This window comes from Genypterus blacodes, unplaced genomic scaffold (genome assembly GCF_046128005.1).
Source record: "Genypterus blacodes isolate CSIRO-AG114 ecotype Tasmania unplaced genomic scaffold, CSIRO-AGI_Gbla_v1 ptg000052l_1, whole genome shotgun sequence".
In the NCBI taxonomy this organism is placed as follows: Eukaryota; Metazoa; Chordata; class Actinopteri; order Ophidiiformes; family Ophidiidae; genus Genypterus; species Genypterus blacodes.
In genome coordinates, this window is record NW_027466864.1 from 1,405,373 (window position 1) to 1,419,860 (window position 14,488).

At 41.9% G+C, this 14,488-nt stretch overlaps 1 protein-coding gene across 1 annotated transcript; it reads right to left on the reverse strand.

The window, feature by feature from the left end:
- Positions 1 to 4,649: 4,649 nt before the first annotated feature.
- trhra (thyrotropin-releasing hormone receptor a) lies at positions 4,650 to 8,019 on the reverse strand. Its single transcript, XM_076150205.1, has 2 exons — positions 7,213 to 8,019; positions 4,650 to 5,087 (listed from the first exon to the last, which is right to left on the reverse strand). The coding sequence occupies exons 1-2, from the start codon at positions 8,017 to 8,019 to the stop codon at positions 4,650 to 4,652; spliced, it is 1,245 nt and encodes a 414-aa protein (XP_076006320.1).
- Positions 8,020 to 14,488: the final 6,469 nt, after the last annotated feature.

The window sequence follows — 14,488 nt, forward strand, 5'->3', positions numbered from 1 at the left end:
CACTTATATCTCAGCACCACTCTGTTAGTTTTTACTGCTGTTTTGGTCGTATCTGCTACCAGAGATATTTATTGAGACAATATTTTTGGATGTCAGTAGTGAGATATGTGACGGCAAACTCTCCCTCTTAGCAGCCTTGTATGGGTGCAAGAACCATCTGGATTGGGTCCAGCATTGTTAGTGCTGAGAGACATCCCACACAGTTCCATCAGTTCGGACTATATGGTGTAATTTTTTTATGACATTTCACAAGAATGCGGAATTCTTAAGACTCCTGCAGACCCGTGCATCTCAACAGTTATTTTCTCAGCAGTCTGGGTTATTTAAAAATGGCCTGAACGTTAATCATGTTGTGCTCGGGGTTGAAATACTCATTACCCGACATTTAGTTTGAACCAGTCTCTCGGATACTGGGTAATGATCTGTGGGGTGGGGCAGGCTAGGGCTCTTCCTCATCTCTCATTTATTGGCACATCTTACCTCTCCCTCATCCCTTTGAGCTTTCTAAATCTCTATGGCAGACCAAGGCCATGCATGCTTGGATTTGTTGATGCAAATGAATTTGGTCAACCTTATCACATGTATTTGATTTTGGCATCATGTTGGATGTGTTTCCTTACCTTAGCTGCCGTCTTTAAAGAGGAAAGATGAGGACGTCTTAACATCCTCAAGTCTCCATTCTGTCGCTTGTTGGAAACTGTCCTCTTCTTCTTTGGTCCATTTGTTTCTTGCAGTTCCCATGAACAGAGAACAGCTGAGCCTGTCAGTAACTTCTGGAAGTCTAAACCGGAGATTTGATTAATTGTGGCTTAAAGAGAAAGGCCAGGTAATAACATTCTGGTCTTTTGCAACCATATTTATATATATAACATGTACATAAATACTAAAATGTGTTCAGTGTGGTTGTCGTTGTTACAAATTAGGTCATTATTGCTGTTATCCCTCTACAAGTACATGACTAAATGTTTTCATTCAAGGCCTTTAATTTAAAACAGCAGACTGTGTGCAGGTGAACTGAAAAGATATGGCTGTTTAAATTAACAAAGCATTGCACCTGAATTCAAGTCATTAATTAGCCTTTTATAAATTGACATTATCACAAAACCAAAGGTGTATGTAAGAAAGCATGTATGGATTTGTGCTCTTGTCTCTTGTCTGTGGCCGCTGTTAATTGCAAACAGATTTTGTTTACAAATTGAAGGTTGTTTACTGCATAACTGAACAATCTGTGTGTGTGTGTGTGGGTGTGTGTGCATGTCCATTAAACATTTCCCTTGGTCTTTCCCTCCATTCTTCTATTTGCGACTCACTGAAATGACTAAAATGATACAGGAACACATTAGTTATAATAGTTATGATCATCAGCAAAATCAAGGGGGAAATCTTTTTTTTTAAGCGATTACTAATCTTCAAAACATGTGTTACCTTTCCATGGAGGACGAGCTGAATCCTCCTGTGGCCAGACTCATCCCAACCATCTGAAAACTCTCTCCTTGTCCTGTTTGATTTTCCAGTGAATATGCATTAGCCTGCAATTCACTCTGAATGAATTACCGAGGTCCAGACAACGGTGACCTCATCGCTGGCCTTGGATTTGAGTAAGTAAAGACACTTTTGTATACGCTATACATATGGAGTAAACTAATGTGAATATATTTACTGTATATATTTATATATACACACCCTGTCCTCAAAGTGTTTTGGGTCTGTCATGACAATTTATCACTGGTGTGCACCCAGCTAATGAATTGTTACAGCAGCAGCCAATTAGAGCATGTGTGTTCCCAAGGACGTTTCCCCAGCTGACTGAGCTCTTTACAACTTCATAATATGGTACGGGTTATCGCGATAATATATATTCTACCGCTCATATTGCCTCAGCGAGATAAATTTGTGTCATAAAAAGCAGTCACAAGCTGCCTGACTGGCCTAGACTGAGCCTCGACCCCTCTGATTGATGTCCTTGTTGTGGTCGTATCTCATACAGAGGCTATTTGTTTAGCGTGTGATTCATGGTAGTGCCGTTTCTTTACGTATTTGTGGTTATTGATGAGTATTGGTATGGAAAGCGTCTGAAATAGAGAACATTAAAATACGAGCAATAATGCAGAAAGCGCTGCCGTTTCATTTTATTACTGATAACTGATAACGAACACGAGACGAGAATACAAAACAATCCATCGAACAGCAAGAGCAGCATGGGGGAGCAGACAAAAGCTACTTTGGGACGACAGATGTAAACGCACATTTTTTTTTGTCATCTTTGTGTTCACGTGAGAATAACTTGTGTTCATGCTGCAAACTGCCAAGAACATGAAACATCATCAAAAGTCCCAAAACAAAATACATTTCAACTGAAAGCAAAGGGAATAATTCATAAAAGTGCACAGGTACTGTACGATACAAACTACAGATTTTAAAACCTTTTTCAATGTACCCCCTTATTCCACTGAGGAGCTCATTAGCTTGCACTGACTGGCTTAAAATGATAGGAAAACACACAGATTGGAACAATGGATCAAAACAACCTATTATTTTAAAACAGCACGCACCGGCACACATATTTAATAAAACACAATATTGAATTCACATTGCACCGCACAGTCAATTTCAAGCAATTTTTACAGTAGAGACAAAAAGGACTTGGGTTCAATATAAGGCGGACCCTTTTCATATCCAATCCTCTCATGTTCATTCAGATTTCATTACTTCTGAGTGCTCTTCTATCTATACGTACAGTTAATGAAATAGCAATCAACTCTTCTTCCGCTCATCTTAATAGCAAATTGAGCTTGTATTTACAGTATACTGTATGTCGCACTGAATCTCTTTAGTGTGGCAATATGTCTCTGACTATTTACACATTCCATCATTTCTGTGGGGTTCGCAGGACATATATTACAGGAAACCGCTGCCATCTGCAGCTTCAGCCAATACAAGTGAGTTACTGCTTTGACGCAGCTGTGGCAGTTTAACTGAGTCACACCATCTGCAGATCAGGGTTAAACCTTCCTCTATTATTATCACACACTGAACACTGACCCTCACTAGACCTCCTCAGAGATCGGACAGTGGTCATTTTCATGGTGACCGACCTAATAGAATGTGTCACTGTAAGATTAATACCCTGCACATAACTAAACGCTTCCGGTTTTGAAAGTATCCCTGTAGGATCATGCCTTTCTTTACGTTAAACATTTTAAAATGCACTCGCACATAATTCCACGTCTGCTCTTGTTCTGTAGAAACTCAATTAGAGCGGCTTTGGTATTCTGCACTTTGATGTATTTCTTGTCACATGGCTGCTAGTGGGAAAGTAAATGAATGGTATGGAAAGCATTTTCTGAAAAGTGACCTATGACATTTAAGTATGCCTGAGGTGACGTGACATTGTCCGCTTTTGGAATCTCACACTGTTGTGTGTGTGACAATTTGCAAGTTCTTTGTCTGATCCCCCAATTTCTAATAAAGCACAGGTTATAAAGGGTTTATAATCAAATAAGAAGTGGCTTTATAATTGCCAATAATTAGCACAACCTATGGGTTACAGAGAATATATAACCGGTCCTGGTTTGTCAGAGTAGAAAAACCCTTCATGTGTTGCTGACATATATAATCAAGGACCTGATAGCTTGGGATAAAGAACCATTATTATAACTAACTGCGTTACGTTTCCCTGTGGAGAACCCCAGTGACCCTGTTTTAATGGAATAATAAAGCATCATGGGTTTAGAGACCAACCAAACATTGTACTGATTAAAATCGTATCACTGATGTATCAAGCATGGATAAAATATTTACTAACGTGAAGTCGTTCGTCAGTAAAAGTGGCACCCTTGGTGTTTCTTTTTCCGTGTTTCTTTTTAATATTAAAAAAAATCCAATTACTTGTGCTGAAGACTACAAGTTTTGAAAATGAAAGCCACCTTTTATTGAATCTGACCACCCCAGCTCCTGGGAGTGACTTGTAGATTTGCAGACTAGGAGAGAAGTTCCCCTTATGATGTCATGAGCGTCAGTTAGCCTGACTTTAGGCTTCTCTCCCTGCAGCCTCAATCAGGTGTGGAATGTCAGTGGAGACCTCCGTGAAGAAGGAGTGGGGCTATGACGGGGAGGGGGGGAGGCGTCTCTGGAACAGCAGAGTTCATGATTGACGCTGTTGCAGGTGATTGCTTCAACCAAGCCAACTGTGCTACAAGCAAGAACCTTGATGGCATGAACTGCTCACCCCCACTGTTTCCCTTGTGATATCCATGCAGGGGGTTGAACTCATTAAAGTACATGCCATACATTACATCCTGCACTGCTGAATAAAGCTCCCTGTCTTTTTGATCAATTGGACACAAGCACTTTGTTTTCTTTCTCACAGACTAACAATCTCTGCTGTACACACTGTACTTTTGCAGAACAACTTCCTTCACTTTCTTTGTACAGAACGGTTATTCTGGGAGTTCATCTCGTCTCATCCTACTTATTGATATCCTCTCTCTGGCAAATGGATTATCTCAAACACAACAGATTTCCAAAAGAACATTGTTATGAAATGAATGGAAGTGTCTGTGTCCTGTTTATTTTTTATTTATACCTCCATGGGTGGTTGAATCCATTCCGTAGCTGTCAGAAACTCACTTTCTAAAAGATCATTTCAGTCAGACTTTGACGTTGCACCCTGACAGAGGGGGCTCCTGAAACAACATCTTGTTGGCGGTGGGCAGGACGTCAGAAGGTAGAAACTGATCCGTCGGTGTGGTCAGCTCGTCCATTTCTGTAGTGAAATGGTCAGGACTTTCTCCATTGGACGTCTCCTTGATGACGCTGTAGGTGAGGGCCACACTGTAAGCAGGTTTCTCCTGACGCTGAGGGCCGCAGTGACACAGCTTCTTGAAAGCGGCACGGAACTTCTGGGACATGGCGTTGTATATGACTGGGTTAATGGCGCTGTTTAGGTAGATGCAGAGGCGACAGAAGAGCAGGAACCAGGTGTCCAAGTAGGGCTCGGCAAGGAAGGAGTTGACAACCACCAAGGTTCGGTAGGGCATCCAAAGTAAGGCAAAGAGAATCACCACCACAGCCAGCATCTTTGTCACCTGGCAAAGTTCAAGTATGTGTTAAATAAAATACTACAAATTAAAACACAGTTAGACATCTAATAGTACTTTTTGGCAACTTGTTAAGAAAGGTGCACAATGGTTTATGATCCTGCAGGTCAAAAACCGGTGATCACGTCAGGCTACAACCCAAAGTAAAGTGGGGTTTCATGCCCCCTTGTGCATCTCTACCCTTGCTGCTCCATTATGGAAAATGCATGAGCCTGTTTGTGACAAGATAAAAGGAGGACGGGGGCATCATTTGTTTTACTAACCAATGACATTCAATAGTACGATCGCCCTCCGCAAACGCATCTCCAATAGTGGCAGCTCATTTGGACCGACGGTTTGAGTGATGTTTAATGCAGAGTCATGTTTTATTCCTTAGTTTTCATTTGTTACATACGTGGTGGCTCAGTGCTATAGTTCATATGAAGAGGCACCTGAAGGGCAGTGCTCAAAATACGATGAATCTGGTTCTTGGTTGAGGGCGCCAAGACCAGCCAGCTCCTTCTGATCATAATTGATCCAAATTTAACATCCTATTGATCGAAACGGTTTGTGGATTTGACACCATCAAAAATGAAATCCACACTTCAAAACACATATTATGCATATCTAGAAACCATTCATTAAACATTTATGCAGATTGCATTGAGGAAGACTAAGACAATCTGCATGCATAACCTAACAAAGCCTGGATCAATTAATTGCAAATATAATTACTAAATGTTCATTTTGATGAGAAACTTGGGAGGTAATTAAGTTGAATCCATATTTATACTGTCTGGGCTCAGCTGCAGTGAGATGAAGCTAATTGGAGTGTATAGGGGCACTGCCAGTGTTACAAGTCTAATACCCAATCCCACATCCTCATTACTTTTGACCTTTTGGTAATTTAGCAAGGCCCTGTTAGATAGTATTGATTACACACTGTGTTCACAATGCCTGTCTCTTGCTAAGTCTGTAAGAAAACATCATGGTTGTGTATTTGTGGGTGTGCCTTGTCAATAGCTGTCATCAGATGAAACCTAAATCTTAAAACCCACAGTTCCCTCCCCTGCCGTCCTAACAGATGGAGAGAAAAGACAAAAACCTGTCTTTGAGTTGGCGTTAACTGATTAGACTATCCAATAGAGCATGGAGACCCTCAGGGTACCACACCTCCTGTCATTCCAGGAAAGCTTCTTCCACTGATCTGATAAATAAACATCCAGCTCTCCCAGACACCTGAGGAACTCACCACAGATTTTCTTTGCCTTGTGCCCATTACAGCATTAGTTTGAATGTTTTTCTTCATGATGAATACCCAAATACAGTCTGTTAGGTCTTTATGTGCTCAAAATAGGCATTGCAGGATATTTTACAGTCTTTATAGAAGAAAGAGTTTCCAAGTCTGCTGCTGAAATATAGATTTGAGTAGTTTTAGATCACTGCAGGTGGGTGAAATAGATTGTTTGAGCGTCTTTATTGTGATTTAGAAAAGGAAAATAAAGACAGTCTGTCTGGTTCAAGGAGAAAGGAGTTAAATGTTTTTTTTAGTTTGCTCAAAGAGACTCAGAGCATTCAGAGGGCAAAAGAATATCTTGAGTGTAAATAACGTGACACCAGGGGATCTAACAAAGGGTCACTGTGGGACAAGCTTGGAAAGAGAAGCTTCATCACTACTCATTGCTACTTTTACTTGATTCAAAAGCTACATCAGTGGTTCTCAAACTTGAAAACTTTACAGCACAAGTACAAAAAGTTACAGTTTCAACAACAGTTTCCACAAAAAAACAAATTCTTATTGGAAAGAAAATAATAAACATTTACAATTGTTATTAGTGCACAAAATGCCACAATAACATGCTTCATTAAAGTTTCAATTGTAAGTAAACCACCAGGGGAGAAGGGGGCATGAAGGTACCATCAGTGGTAGTACTGCACAGTTTGAGAACCACTGCTCAAGCTGATTGCGCTCAAATTGCTTTCCACAAAATGGGTTAAGGGATTCCAATCATGTTTGGAGGAAGCTGATCCCTCCACCCTCAACCCTCACCCCACCCCTACACACACACACACATACACACACACACACACACACACACACACACACACACACACACACACACAGTGTGTTCACCTGTCTGCGGGAGGCAGCCGTCGTGCTGGAGGAGCTGCTGCTGCTGATCATCCTCCCTCCCTGGCTCGCTTCCTTCTTCCACTTCTTGGTGTTCTCCTTCGGATCTGCGGGCAGCGGGTTGAGGAGCAGAATCCTTGCGATCAGTCCGTACAGCACCGTGGCCAGCATGAGGGGCAACACGTAGAACACCGCGAAATCCGTGAAGTAAATCGGCATGTAGTGACTCCTGGATACTTTGTAGGTGCAGCTGAGCAGCACCACGTTGTCATAAACTAACTTTGTCGTGTCTGACAGAAAAAACCACATGATGCAATACACGGATGTGAGCGTCCACACCAGCATGATGATCTTCTTGGCCCTGGACAAAGTGCAAAGGAATTGCGCTTTGATGGGGTGACAGATGGCGATGTAGCGCTCCACGGTGAAGGCGGTGATGGAGCAGGAGGACGCGTTTATCCCCAGATATTGTAAATAAGTGATGCCCAAACAGGCCGCGTAACCGTACACCCACTGACCGTACAGGGCTTCGGTGATGTTGGGCAACCCGGCGGCTGTCAGAACCATCAGGTCAGCAGCTGCCAGGCTCACCAGGTAACAGTTAGTAGGAGTTCGCATGTGTTTGGTAGTCAGGACCACCAGGATCACCATCACATTCCCCACGATCCCCACTCCGCAGATGAGAGACACCAAAAACACGCTCCCCACTTTGTATTGGAGCGTGAAGTCTTCCCAAACGCCCAGGCTGTGGTTGGTTTGTAGCGACGTGTCATTCTCAACAGAGATGTTTTGCGTGGTGAGGTTCTCCATAACAGGGCAGGGATGTCAATGCCTCTGTGCGCTTAACAATCAGGCCAAATATTCGAGAATAAATCTCAAAGAATCATTGCAATAATCGATCTAGCAGCCGGACTTGAAAAGTGCAACAAGAGCCCATAAATCCCTCTACAACTTCATTTCAGCCAAATGAAAATTACAACATTCTCCAAAATGAAAATCCTTCTTGCCATACCGCAGATCCATCAAAAAAAAGAAAAGAAAAGTAGATTGAATGTAAATGACGTCCAGCCTTTAGTGGTTGTTGTTTGAAGTTTGAAGCAGAGAGGAGAAGAATAGGAGGTGCAGCTCCAAGCTCAGCTCCAGTCTCACTGATCTCACAGGCATGAGTGGGGAGCCTCCTGTAGAGCCTCTGCGCTGCTCTCAGCCTCACTGTGCTCCGACTGAAGAGACTGACACACACCGAGGAGCCTGAGCTGTGTGTGTGTGTTTTCTTAGGTCAGGGCTTGCACACTACTTTTTATTTGGGTCTTAAAGTCTGTAAGAGGTTTTCTTGCTGAAATAGAATTAAATTTTAAAACAAGATGAAAGCAGCACATTTCTGCATGGAGGTGTGTGTGTGTGTTGTAAAATTGCCACAAAACAGCACAGGGTCGTTTGCTAGACACACCACATGCAACATATGTGTGTTAATGATGTGATAGTGACGCACTTGTGATAAATATAATGTGTATGCTATGCAACATAATCGTTTATTTATAATATATGTAATGCTGTGAAAATGCATTTATCTATAATATATCTATAAGTAATTGGGATATCATACTAATATGTCATAGCAGATACACAATCATATCATAAAATGTTGTAAACTTGGGAAAGAAAATGGATAATATAGATGTCACACAGTGTAAATCCCCATCAAGCTCAGTTATGTGGTGCTGCACGGCTTTCCTGTAGGAATCTCATAATAGAATAATGAAATCACCTGTGGAATCACAAACCCCACGATAGGATCACCCATAAATCTGTGTATAAAACCACAGGTAGATTTTGAGTATGATGTGACTATTAAAGAGATGAAAGGAGGGTAGGAGAATATTTGAATAGTGTGATGTTTTCATTCTTGTACTTTCTATCACTGACGATGTGAATTGCATGGATTATCTTAGGTCAGGTTTGTAGTAGAGTGCAGTACATCTGTGTTTGACATGACTGACCTGTGTGTGAACTCTGTTAAATGTACCAGAGAAGTATGACATTTGGGTAATGAGGTAATGCGTGGCTGTGCTATATATTAGAGAACGCCCCAGGGTGTCTGTCTCCACCTCTGTGTTTGTCTTTTTGTATGTCTATCCTTTCTCTCCCAGGAAATAGAGTGATTTAGGGCACCATATAAACCCTACTGGGACGTCCCTCCCTCTCTCTCTCTCTCTCTCTCTCTCTCTCTCTCTCTCCCTCTCTCTCTCTCTCTCTCTCTGCCCCTCTCTCTCTCTCTCTCTCTCTCTCTGCCCCTCTCTCTCTTTCTCTCTGCCACCTGCCTACATTCACATCAGTGTAATAAAATAGGAAATGTAGCTTTGCATCACCCAGTTAGATAACAGCTCCTATAACACCCTTGGGTGATGGAGCAATTCTCATCCCCAAAAGTGAGCACCTGCAACACAATAGAAGGGGCTGAGGGAGCAATGTTTGTATGTGTGCATGTGTAAGTGTTTATTGCTGTGTACAGGGTGAAAATGTGACTGTCTGCATTCATCTTCCTCTGCAGAATACATACTTTGTGAGCTGTATGCGCTGATATAACTGCTTGTGATTACCGTCCTCCTCCTCTGATGTCCAGGCCCCATAGCTGTAAAAATGAACAGACTGAAAAAGGGTTTAGGCAAGTCCACATCAGTGCAATTGTCATTCTCATGAAAGCTGCATGGCCTCAAGTGAATAAGGAGACGGGGGTGAAAATTATTCTGATCTCAGCACGGTGGGAAATACAGCTGGTTGTGTTATTGTCTATGCAACCTTGCAGGGAGGCTGGTTGGTGAGAAAGCCTCAGTAGTCAGATGAAACCTTGCTTTGGTGGAGGCATGGAGGATTTTCTCTGTCTTTATGTTTCATTTAGGACTTTGGGTAATCACTTAACGGGCATCGTAGCGGATTATCATTTAAAGGTCCCTGATACTTGACATTATATTCCAGCAGGTTAATTCTCTTTGGTTAACCTCAGGATCCTTTTAAAGATTTTGTATCAGTGTCTACATAAATTGCGTCACCTCTGAATCGATCCGCTCAGTGGCTATTACAGCATATCAGGGGGCAGCTCCAGTGAGCTATATGTTTCAGTTGGGACAAGATGACAGCTCATCCATCCACACAGCCAGGGGCTCAGACATTAAAACCACACTTTTCATAGACTGGTGTGCAAATTTTCTTATTGGATTGGTGAAGAAGAAGTGATTTGTACAATACATCAGCAGGAGGGATCAGAGGTAGCAGGTTTGGTAATGAAGTCTGACTGGTTATTGATCCATTAAATATGACTGATGCTTTATTTGATTCATTACTACCACTTTACACTTAACTGCACATATTCAGGATTTAGTATTAGTATACAAACCTTTATAGGATGTATATGGTGTATGTACTTTACAACTACAACACTATTTATTCTTGAGCAATTTAAAGCCTTATTGTCTGTTTTAGAGCATTTAAAACTTTTCTTCCAAATGGAAATAGTTGTAAGTTCCCTCCCTTGATTCTGTTTCTCACTCCTTTTCCTAAAGCACTGATAGTGGGTCTTTACTGCCACCTCGTGGTTAAAAAGTGCTACTGACCAGTTGAGCAGAGGAGGTGACTGCATTGTTTGGGCCATAGCACATTACGTAGATGCGTAAATCAATGGGGTGTTGTTGTTTATGTTTATTCATCAAAGTGTCAGTACTCATAGTCACTATGCTGTCTGCTGTAACTCAAACTTATAGTTACCTATGAGTACAATATGTATTCTTGTGGCCACACAAGCTGCAATAAAGCCAGATGCTTTTTCTTGCAAAATGTTCATGTCTTCTGAAAAGCAAAAGCTTGGAATACATATTTAGTTTGCTTTTGTGCCTTTGAATTCTTTTACATTTGTTGCTGCAGGGTTGTGGAAAAGGCTCTGTGTTCTTCGCCACCAGATTGATTTCATATTTCTGAAATGCATTCCTTGAAGTTTCATTTGGGTTGATCTTTCATCTGGGAATTCTTTCTATTGTCGAGCAATTACAGGTTAGAAGACATGGAACAAACTGATAGATCGCCAGCAATCTAACGCTGTTAAGGGAATATTCTCTATCTATTTCTACTGGATAGAATGAAGTAGTGAATGTGTGAGTGTCATTCCACTGGGGACAAATTCTCAATTGTGATTTCTTCATATTTTGTGTTAATATTATGGTTTATTTATCCGGTGCAGCCTTCTTGTTTTAAGGTAAACATTCCTGCAATCTAAATCTAATGCAAGCATTCATCAGTGCCAGCAGACTACTCAGTGCTTGGCTCACTATTTCACCAAAATAAATGACATCTATGGCTTGAAGTCAAGTCTTTTTCATTTACCTAATGAATAAAACTAATCTCTTCTTATCTGAAAGGTTTTCCTTGTCCATACTAAATAGTTTGGCTTTAGTACCATTGAGCTCACATAAGGATATCGGCCGAATAGATTGGACTTCTGAAACAAATATGATCCAGCAAACAAAAATGACTGCTGTCTTATAATGAGGCACATCTTAATCAGAGCTCCAAATGGAGACAGAGTGTAGACAGAGGAGACAATTATCATCAAGAGCTATTGGAAGTGTTTCGATTCAGAATGCAGGAAGGGATAACATCAATTAATTATGATAAAGAGAACCAGGGTAATCAATTCACCATGTCACTGAAAAGGCTCTTATTCTGAAAAGAATAAATCTTTTCAGTCAGTCTGCCACACCCCCACCACCCAACACACCAGACATCTTATCCCTCTATTCCCCCACACACACACACTCTGCTTCAGTTTGGACAAAAATTAAACTTTTCAATATTTCATTAAAGTGCTGGTCCATTCTAAACATAGAAATAAACTTTTTAAAAACACAACACAGCTTGTCTGTCTTCATCTGTTTGCACTCTCCTGTCAGGGAGCCTTTTAAGGTTTGCGTGTCAGACTCAGGGGCTGTATTTGTGCCACCTGCTTATTAATAATCCACACTGTCCTGCTGTCATGGTGCTCCAGCCTGTCTGAGCCCTCTTCGCTGCTCTCTGACTGCTGCTGGTGAGATCATGTCCTGAGTTCAATGTAAGAATATATATGTATTTAAAATAAGATAAAGCATATGTAAAAGGGATTTGTATGGAAGCATAGTTGATGTTCCAGTTGCTTCTATCTTTATATCTCCAAACACATTGTCTTATTTATTCAGTCATCCTTTTTTTTTTTTGCATTTGTAGAAAGTCAATAGAGTTCTGGGCTTTTGTCCAGCAACATCCATTTCCATATTCATCCATCTCCACACATTCATACCTACAGTACCTATAGCTGCTCAGTACATTCACACTCTACTACTGTTGGCGGCGGACCAGCTCTAGCAGTGCCTACAGCAGCTGGGAGTTAAGTGCACTCTCACTCATTCACTTAGCCGTTCACTCATTTCATAATTCACACTCCCACATACACACACTGTCTGACTTTGCTGCAGGATGTCCACCACCGTCCTGATCACCTTCTGATATCTGCTACCTATCGCTTAGAGCAAGAACATCCATTCATAATCAGTCTGTGTGTGTGTGTGTGTGTGTGTGTGTGTGTGTGTGGGCATAGGAGACACACTGTGATGATTTATAGCGTTTAGCAGCACTGGCTCCCTCCTCCTATCTGCTTTTAAGCTCTGTGTCCTTGCCAGCAGGAAAAGTGGTGCACTGTTGCAGAGAGATAATATCTGATAGTTGGCTGTTACCCCTCAGACAAGCACACAGTCAGATTTCAGCTGTCTCTTTCTCTCCTGTTGTCTCGCTGCAGGAGCTGCACTAAAAGTTCCCCTGCAATCTGACCAAACACACAATACACTGCGCTGATGTATCAGGCAATGATCCGGGGGAATGTGTGTGCTTCCCGCTCCACAAACTAGTTTCTGCTGCAAATATTGGGAGTAAATCTTCATCGGTCTAAACCCGCCCTATTTCTCTCTCTGTTCCACTCTCTCTCTCTCTCTCTCTCACTTTACTCATCTGTTAAATGGAGTCTTGTTGGGAAAAAAGCCAAAGCCATTCACCCCGGCCACTGTGACTTCAGGCAGACTGGTGACTATATTTATAGCTGGTGCCCGCTTGTGCTAAATAAGGTAGCAAATGGAGAGTCGGTAAGTGAGTGTTTGGTTTTAAAGTGGGATTAACTGATAAATGCTTGATGGCGAGCTTTAGTCTGCTAAACTTGTTTGCAGAGTGTCACTCTCCTACAAAGGCAAAACAATACCTCTAAATTGCTGTTTAATTATGCATCAGTTTCTTTTGCAATATGCTTCCAAGACTCTAAACAATGAGGAATAAAAGGAAATGAGCGCAGCAAAGATTTGGATGAGGTCACAGAGCAGTTGACCTGACAGATCTCCAGATTAAACATGGATTAAAGGATAGCTTTCACATAGTGAGCGGTAATCTTCTGAGAGTACAGTGGGACAGATGGTGGATGATACATGCAGTGGAACAATGTGTTTTTGCACAGCACCACTGGATATATTTTGCCAATATGCTATACTTCTATAAGAGGTCAAAAGATGTGCTCAATATATGAATGTTAGCCCGCCATTGTCTGTTGCATCACTTATAGAGCCATCATGTGCATATAGCATAACGCAGGGTGGTAAATACTCACTTTATTGCTTCAAAATGTACATTATGTGAGTATCTGCCTCTATTGACATCAATAAAATATATCAATATATTCCTTTAAGAATTTAAAATGTGTCTGTGTTGTTTATTGGACCGTAAATGTCTCACAGACGGCCCTGCTTTGCATCCTTGTGGCTATTTTATATTAATACACTCATTGTTGATGTTGATCTCCATCAATCGCTTCTATTAGTCCACAGCAGGGCTTTATAATTCACACAGCGCCTTGTTGTGCTCGAACATGTCTCCAGGTGAGATCATTCCAGGTGAATTATGAGCGTCAGGTTCCAGGGTTCCCCCCCTCGTGTGTCTGTCTGGCGTTGAGTGCTGGCGGCGATGTGGCGGATAGCGGCGCTCCTTTCAGCGCGGAGGATGACGCGCTGTGTGCGGGGAGGGAGGGAGGGGAGGGAGGAAGGAAGGAAGGGAGGGAGGGAGGAGCTCCAGTAGTGCGCAGCCTGTGCCGCCACAGCACCGAGGAGAGGGAGCATCATCCACACACACACACACGCACACATACACACACACACACACACAGCAGATTCAATGATCAGGCATTTCTATCACTCTGCCTCACACACTCTCACCTGCTACAAGC